Source organism: Anastrepha ludens, chromosome 2 (assembly GCF_028408465.1).
Source record: "Anastrepha ludens isolate Willacy chromosome 2, idAnaLude1.1, whole genome shotgun sequence".
Classification (NCBI taxonomy): Eukaryota; Metazoa; Arthropoda; class Insecta; order Diptera; family Tephritidae; genus Anastrepha; species Anastrepha ludens.
Genome location: NC_071498.1, coordinates 172,094,018 through 172,102,956, shown reverse-complemented (window position 1 = coordinate 172,102,956; position 8,939 = coordinate 172,094,018). Strand labels below are relative to the sequence as shown.

At 41.5% G+C, this 8,939-nt stretch overlaps 1 protein-coding gene across 1 annotated transcript; it reads right to left on the bottom strand.

Annotated features, from left to right (window-relative positions):
• Positions 1 to 455: 455 nt before the first annotated feature.
• On the bottom strand, positions 456 to 2,698 carry LOC128860476 (phosphate-regulating neutral endopeptidase PHEX-like). The gene has a single exon (XM_054098041.1). The coding sequence runs from the start codon at positions 2,664 to 2,666 to the stop codon at positions 603 to 605; it is 2,064 nt and encodes a 687-aa protein (XP_053954016.1). The 5' UTR covers positions 2,667 to 2,698; the 3' UTR covers positions 456 to 602.
• Positions 2,699 to 8,939: the final 6,241 nt, after the last annotated feature.

Here is an 8,939-nt window from a genome sequence, read left to right as displayed (position 1 = left end):
GCGAGTCGCTGAATCCTTTCCAGTGGCATTAAGTATGTCAGTTTTCTTGTCGCAGCCCACCATACTAGGGCCCCATACAACTGCTGCAGTGTAGCACCAATGCATCAGTGAAGGTGATAGACCCCAAGTACGCCCAGCATTCAATTACGTACGTTCAGCGCATTACTGACCTTTTTCACCCTTCCCACAACATTGTGCTTCCAGAGCAATTTACTATCTAGTATTACTCCGAGATACCTCGCATGATCTTTGTGATGTAGTTCGTTGTTGCTTAGCTTCGGAAGGTGTCACGCCGGGACCTTGTAGTTCCTGGTAAAAAGTACTATGTCCTTTTTTCCGTGTTTAGCCCTGTTCGAGATGTCCACAGGTATACAGAAAGCTTTTTTAAAATGAAGAACGACTTATATTGATTTTTTGTAAAAACTTTTTCTTTATTAAACTAAAATAGCCATCCCGCCATCTAAATTGCAACTGATATGTTTTAAACTATTTGGCACAATTATATCCAGAACTGTTACAGAAGTGCCTACTTATACTCGTACGCACCCGAAATGCAAAAATTTCTAAGTAAACTTAAATCAAAAATGTTCCACTACTTCGCACTAAAAAATTATACACTTCTCTTTCGGTTTCAATTTACTCTCGCCGCTACATTTGAACTCCTTTGCAAACTCGGCCAGATTCGCAACCGCGCCATTTACACGCAACGCTTCCGGCAGGACATCATATTCCAACAACTCCGCAGCATCATCAGCACAGAAGAGCTGCGCGTAAGCGAGGAAAAACTGCTGCATATGCGTGATGGGCAAACGTGGCAACACGCCTGGTTCACGCTCACCTGTGACACGCAGCGCCTTCTCATATGCGCGAAAAGCAATGGCGAGACCGCCATTGTCTATGAGCGCCGTCTTCAGGCGCTCGCGATCGTTCACATTTCGGCCGCGGAACTCCTTCGCTGCATACTGCGTCTGCTGGGCATAACAGCTGGCACGTTTTGCGAACGCCAATTCAGAGGGAATATCCCACACTTTATGCCGATCGGTTTCGCTCTCATCATCGCTTAGACCGCGCACGATTTGTTGGGCCAGCAAGAAGCTGAATGTGCCATGCTTGAGCGCTATAGGATAGACAGGATCCCAGAAGAAGCGTGGCTGCAGGAAAACGACTGGTAATTGCACGGTGTTGGTGCGTGAATTGTAAGAGGGTAGCATATTTTGTGCGTTGCGTTGCGTGTGGTTTTGTGGCGTATTGAGTAGGGCAGCGCCTTGATGCAATTTGAATAGCCGCTTCTCATTTTGCCATTCCAGCAGGCTGATGATGTTGCTGTAGTATTGATGCGATTGCATGTTGGGCGGCTTAATGTCGCCTTGAAACAAACCCACCTGCTCTTGCGTTTGCGCAACTTCCACACGCATCGATCGTAGTTTTTCTCTCAAATTCTGCAGCGTATGCGGTGAGATCCAACTGAAGCGCGGCGAGGTCTGCAACTCATCGTAAAGATTGTATTTGATGTTGTGAAAAAGTGTCTGCAACTCCTTGAACAAACCGGGCTCCTCATAGTTGCGGTAGTAGAAGTAATCCAATTCATGTGGCAGAAAATGCATCAGCTTGCGCACGCAAAACTCTTTGCTGCCGCCCAAATCGAATTGATCCAAAACTTTCCAGAGCGTGTAATTGGCCAGCGTCAGCTTGGGCGTGAGTCGTATGACATCGACAAGGTTTTTGAAATAACCCTTTTTCGTTTCATAGACTTTTTCGTTAATCGGACGATCGAATATTAGTTGCAGATAGCGACTCAAGTCCACAAAGTTGCCATAGGACACCTTCAGTTCAGCAACGTAGCGGTCAAGTGGTGCTTCGGTATTGGTTGCATTGGGCAATGCCTTGAGCAACTTCTCTTCGACTTGTATCACTTGTGAGGCGACTTCCTCGGACCAACCATTCGGCATTTCCGGAAAGAATTGCTGTAGTTTTTCCGCTATGTGCGCTTGATAATTTTCACGCTGCGTTACGTAATTTTCACTAAATTCTGCTTCGCTCTCATTCAACGCTAGCTGTGGCGCGCCTAACTGCATTCGATTTACCTCAGGATGTTGCAGGTCCTTCACCACTTCGAAAGCAATAAAGACGTCAGCATTGAATTTACGTTTGGCCAACACCACAGTCTTAAGCCAGTCATACTCGTTTTCGAACCACTCATCGTCGATGCTGAACGGCCAGCCACCCTGCAGCTCCAAGGCATCCCAAATGGGTGCATAGCCCACGGTGTTTATTGCCTTCGTATCGTGACATGAATCAAATACCGCTTTCAGCAAATTATCCAAATATATATCGGCCGCAGCTGCGTCATTGCTATTGCTGGGCTTTTGTAGTGCCGCCGCGCATTTGCTCACATACAAATTTTCCAATAGTCCCACGAATGAGGTTTTGCGCTTTGATGCCGCAGCTGGGTGGCTAAGCGACCAATGTCCACAGGCCCAATTGTAGAAATCATCACTTGGATTGGCATCCACATCCATATATGCCGCCATTTGTATGCCGCGCGCGAGTTGCAGTGTTGCATTGCTGTACTGTGGCGCAGCTGGCTTGGCTAAGGTGATTTTTCCACGTATTTGCAGCAGCAGCAGCAGCAGCAACAGCACAAAAGTCTGGTAAATGCTTGACATTTTGCCTTAGAAATATATACAGATTCCGAAAATTCGGTAAGGTTGTTAATGCAGGCAGTGCCTGAAATTGACTGAAACATTTCATTTGCTGTATGGCTGAATAGATTGCGCAGCGTTCGCGCGTCTGCTCGGCCAGAATTTCTTATCGCTCCATATATTTCATTTTTGTTTTACTTTGCGTGGTGTCAATTTATGTATTTTAAATGAAATTTGTGATACGAGAGCTGCGTTCTTGATGCTCCCCATGGTCAAAATATATATTAAAAATAAATTATTATGTCACAGGTTCTCTTCAAAGCGCTTAGAAAATTCCAAAAATTAGGCACACGAGCAGATTGGCTATAAATAAGAACAAAAATAGCTTCTAAGTAAACAATCAGGGGCACTTTCGTAAACATAAGTAGTACGAGGGCGGTCAAAAAGTTCGTGGAATGGAGAGGTTTGGGAGGAGTGAATTTTATGCGTTGAAAGGGACAATTTCCAAGCAAAAATACAACGACATACAGGGTGCGGACGGTATTTGAGTGCAAATGGAGAGTAAAACTTGTTTTCCTATTTCACTCCTCCCCGGACCATAGGGCCTCGGCAAGACTCTTCTATCGTACACGGTTCTGTGCTGTTATTCTTGCACCGTTCCATGAGATGTCGGCATCCCTCTTCAAGTGTTTTTGGGTCGACCGCGACCTCTGCTCCCTTGCGAGTTCCAGTCCAGTGTCATTCTCGTGATGCTATCTGGTGGTTTTCTCAATGCGTGACCTATCCATCGTCACTTTCTGCGTTTGATTTGCCTAAGGATGGGTTCCTCATTCGTTAATCTCCACAATACTACATTACTGATGGTGTTTGGCCAGAAAATTCTGCAGAGAGAGTAAAACTACAATAGTTAGCTTTTATTTTGAATTGCCTAATATTTAATGAAACTTCGCGAATTTTTTACACAACATTCATTTATTATCATCATCATCCATCAGCGTTACAGCTTTTTGCGAGCTTTAGCTTCCCCATCAATCGTCTTCCATTTAAATCGGTCAAGAGCTTCCATTTTCCAATTTTTTGTAGCCATGTCAGCTTAGGTCTGTCACTGCCTCTTTCGATGATTGGATTATAGTTTATAATTTTTTCTGTGGTCGCGATTCTTCCAAACGCTCTACATGACCGACCCAGCGTAGTCGTTTCGCCTTAATAAACTCCACAATGTCCTTCTTGATGCGGGTCTGAAAGATTTTTAGATTTATTGGAACTTTGTACTTCGACCTCATGGTATTTTGTGTCCTTCGGGTCCGGAAACAATTGCATGCCCGCATCAAATGCTCCTCATTCATTTTGGCCTTAACGGTATTAGTTGCAGTCTCCTCAGAAGAAATGGTGTTACGAGGATGCTTATTGGCTTCACGCTCACCTACGCCCAATGTAATTCGGAGGTTAAGAAGCTGGGGAACTGGGGAGTTAGACGGCCATAAATTCGATGTTATGTGGTCATGGAAATTTTAGCCATCCCAACTTGTGGCGCCATCGCTATGTGTGAAGGAGTAGAATCTTCCTGAAAGATGTATGGGTCGTTACCGCTCATACTATCAATCCAAGGTTTATTAAGAGCCCCTAGAACCTCGATATATGCAGCAGAATTCACTCGAAACCTCTAGGTGAAGAACTGTGGTGGCATGACATACCCTTTCTTACTCACAACGCCTAAAACCATAACAGTAGCTGGGAATTTCGTGTACATGACAACAGGAAACTCTGTAGGACTGGAACATAAACATCTGTCTTTCGTCCTGGTAAAAGATTTTTTCATCAGAAAAAAACCATTACATCTCAGACGTTTCAGGCTGTTTAATTTTGTTTAGAAGGCGTTAACTTGCTGCTCTTGCATTTGCTCCAATATAAAGCGTCTTCTGCGCATAACGTAGGACTTACACCGAAAATCTTCATAGAAAACACCGCCGAATAAGACCCTCAGAAACATTAAGCTTTGATTTTGAATTGTCCTCCACTTGCTGAAAAAATTCTGAAGATCTGACAGTGCATCCCCGCACGAACGAATGAATGGAGGCACTTAAGAGAATTAGAGATTTTTACACATAAAGCGATAATAACTGCCGGCCTCTTTATTTATGGAGTTAAGTTGTAGTCCATCATATCTTATCTGAAAAAGAGCAGAAAGAAAATAATTGTTTTGGGAAGTCATAGTCAAAAGAAGAACATCTAGCGCTTAAGTCGGCCGAATGGGGTAACACTTTCAGATATTCTTGAGAACCCATTTGCATGACTTCGGTCTCAAGAAGAAGCTCAATGTATAACTCGCGAACTCGGCGATGAACTTCCAGGGCACACTTTCTGGCAGCTCTCGCGTACTCCCGAGATATTCCGAGTTATGTAACTCTTAGTCGATTACTGATATGGACAAAAAGCCTGAGGAGGTATGTTGAAGATAGAGTCACATACGAGAACAACAATCACAAGAAAATTGGTGTCACAACGGGGTGAGTGATGACTAAGTCTGGGCTAACTTTCAGAAAGTTTTACTAGCTACTGGTGACATTAGAATGTTCTTAGCTTCTATTGTTAGCAACTGTAGAGTACCTTCACTTCACTTTCAAACTTCTTTCGAATTCTTTAAATATATTTTTAATAGGTAAATGAACTCAAACTTAAATTATGTAAACCATTTCAATTTACTCTACTCTTTAACTTCAATGACATAATTCTTTTCCTTTTTTTTGAAACCCGAAACATAAGTAAACACATGGCACACACCAAATACATTTTTTTTGTCATATGATACCTCACTCCAAAGCAAAACCATAGCTTACTGTGAAGTAAGTCTGCCTAAGCAAAATTTAAGTCAACCTAAGCAAAATTTTATTGTATAGTATTTTTATGAATTTATAATTTTGTTATTGATTTCTACTTGTTTGCTCTAAAGCTCTTCCCTGAAGAAAAGTACTTTTCACAACTGACCACACTGAAGTAGACGATGAAGTAGGTGGTTCCAATTTCTGATGACTCTATTTGATGACTATTTTATAAAAAATCACCTCTTTATATTGAATGAATAGTGGTTGACTTGTTGAAGAAGATGATTGGGGGCTAACCAAGAATATAATCGAGCTTAGTGGTAGTCTCGTCCGAGCAGATGATGTGCTTTTATAACAGAACCGGAATGTCCATATCGATATCATTGCTTAATATTTTCCACACGTTTGGCAAGCATTACGATAAAATGACAGATAGCTAGGTAGGTAAGTGAAATGGTTGAAGTGCTAGCCTGGCACCCCTCAAGTAGCACTAAAGCGCCGTTTTGATACCATTACGAGACCTCCAACAGGAAGATATCTACAGCTAGCCAGAGCTGTTGATATAATGGAGGAAATTTATTGGATTTAGGTAGACGCACTGCCCCAGACTGTCAAAGAAAGGAGTACGCAACGATCTTAATCGTCTAGCTGCCAAACCCGGACACTTACAGAGAAAGAGGCCAACAGTCGCCTTCTCTGAAAGGTCCCCACACTTTCTGCAATGGGGGTTAAATGGTCACCCTACGCGGAAAGCGTATGTACCAATCGTCCAGTGACCGGTAAACACAGCTAAGAATTTGGAAATTGAATGGCGAGGAGTCCAAAGGACTTTCTGAGTCTTCCGTATATTGTACTGGGGGCCAAGGGTTTTCGAAATAGAACATGAAGAAATGAAGCTCCATCTTTTCTGCGCTTTTCTTAGAAATAATTTGTGCAGTTCCGCTTTATCAGCTGTCAGGGGGAAGTTGAAGACCGGGTAGGAGGTCTGTGAGGCCAATTCAGTCCCCTTCCTGGTAAGCTCGTCAACAATTTCATATCCCTCTATGTTCATATATCATGGAGCCCAGATCAGAGAAATACTACCTGCACACCCAAGAGATTTGATCTCCTCCTCACAGGAGTTTACTAGTTTCGTTCTGCACCATGGCGTTGTCAGAGCCTTAATCGCGGCTTGACTATCGAAGAAAATGTTAATATCTCCCTCGTTCTGGCAGCTGCTGAAGTACAATATCTGATCACTTCACCTTCGTTCACCTCTAGATCCATTATCTTTGCTTTGTAGCGGCTTTGGGCTACATGTCAGGTCATCTCGTGTTGGCTGAAGTGGCAATGCTACTTGTACCAAGCATTTTGTAGTTTGAGAGGGGTGTAACTACAGTCTCCATACCAAGAAGGAGGCGAGTGGTAGCATCCTCTCTCACTAATTTTTCTGCTTTACAATTCCTGGGTATGTCACTATGCCCTCCCTACAGCTACTTCGGCTAGAATTTCAGCCTGAAATATCCTACCAAAACGCTTACTTTTTCATCGCTAGACACCAAAGCCAACTTTATCTTCATATGGAAGTAAATCGAAAAAGGCTGATAAATGCAGTAAAACTCGTTAAAATAATAGAATTAGTTAAATTATAATGTTTAAAAACACTTTTCTTACCAAAACGAGCCAATTGCTTCTGGAGGGATGCTTATAAATTTGACGGTTCTTCTCATTTGACAATCAATGTTGCTAGCAACATTTCACGCAAGTCTCATATATGTTGCTAGCAACATTCACAGCAAGTCTTAGATATGTTGCTAGCAACATTCACGGCAAGTCTTAGATATGTTGCTAGCAACATTCACGGCAAGTCTTATAAATGTTACCAGTAACATTTCACAACAAGTCTTCTAACTATATGTTGCTAGCAACATTCACGGCAAGTCTTCTAACTATATGTTGCTAGCAACATTCACGGCAAGTCTTCTAACTATATGTTGCTAGCAACATTCACAACAAGTCTTCTAACTATATGTTGCTAGCAACATTCACGGCAAGTCTTCTAACTATATGTTGCTAGCAACATTCACGGCAAGTCTTCTATATGTTGCTAGCAAAATTTCACGGCAAGTCTTCTCTATGTTGCTGGCGAAATTTCATGGTGAAGTTAGCACTAGCCGTAACTCATAGAACTTAGAAGGTTTACCTTGCCTTAACTTCTTCTAATTTTGAGTAGGACTTTATTTAACTTTAGTAAAAATAATTCAAATCAGGTTTAGTGCCAAATGCCTTTAAAGTAGGTTTAGCAAAATTACAAATGCGCCAGATTTTGAAACCACCGCATATGCCCGGAAGGCCTCTAGACAACACTTTCATTATTATTTTTTTTTGTTTTTGTTTTTCTTCTACTTTTTTGGTTAAATAAGAGATTCTGCTTTTGGTTTCAAGTGCCGCATAAACATTGCTTTTTATGTCTTTCATCTACATATTTGTGCCTACACCTATGTTCACAATAATAGCAGCGCGCATATTGCCAAGTATTGATTGTTGAGTTATTTTTTATAATTTTTTACTTTTATTTTTTTATAAAAACATAATTCACGCTGCAACAAAAAACTTATAAATTAGAGTTTCACACAAGATCCATAGGTTTTCTTTCCACCAATTGGGCCGTTTTCTAAGCACATTCTCTCTCAACAAACGGATAACTTTCAAATGATTTTCTCTATTTAACGTAGAACCATTTGGAATGCCAGCGCCATGCAGCCGTCTGTTGACTTAACTGGCTTGCATATCAAACTCATATACCCACGTCTCATCACCTGTTCGGATGCACTGGATAAACGTTGGGTCTGAATTCTCTTGCTTAAGCATGTCTTCAGCCATCTTTTTCCGATGATTTTTTTTTTTAAAGAAATTCAACTCCCATGGAGTGAGGCGCACAGCCAGGCGTCTCATGCCCAATTGATGATGTTAAATGTTGCGAATTGATTCGTGAGACTTTCTAAGGTCACGAGTTATCTCCCTCAAACTTAAATAACTATTTTCCTGCATCATTTTTTGACTTTGTCGAAGTTTTCATCCGTTGAAGGCGAAAAATTACACATTTGAGGGACGCGCGCTTTGTAAAGGGTGGTTAAGGGGGGAGCCTGGTTTATGAGGTCTAAAAATTGCATCTCTTTGCGATTTTTTTTTTAAGGAAACAATTAATTTAGCACTGCAAAGTTTTTTCTATCTTTTAATGAACATTTAAAAATAGCTGTCCGGTCAGAGCGTAACTACTTAACGCTCGCCTACTTTTGGCTTTGTATCTACGGAAATATTGAGAATTAGGCTCTGGAACTTTGTGTGAATATTCTGAAATATATTAGGAATCGCTTAAAACGAAAAAAAAATTGATTTTTTTGACTTTATAATCCAGGCTCCCCCCTTAAATTTCAAGGGACGGTATTGATTTCAATAAAATAGAATTTTTTTAAGAAATTATTGTAATTTCTCT

What these genes read in the sequence shown, in the direction of transcription:
- LOC128860476 (XM_054098041.1), bottom strand. Translation starts at nt 2,666, where the DNA reads ATGTCAAGCATTTACCAGACTTTTGTGCTGTTGCTGCTGCTGCTGCTG.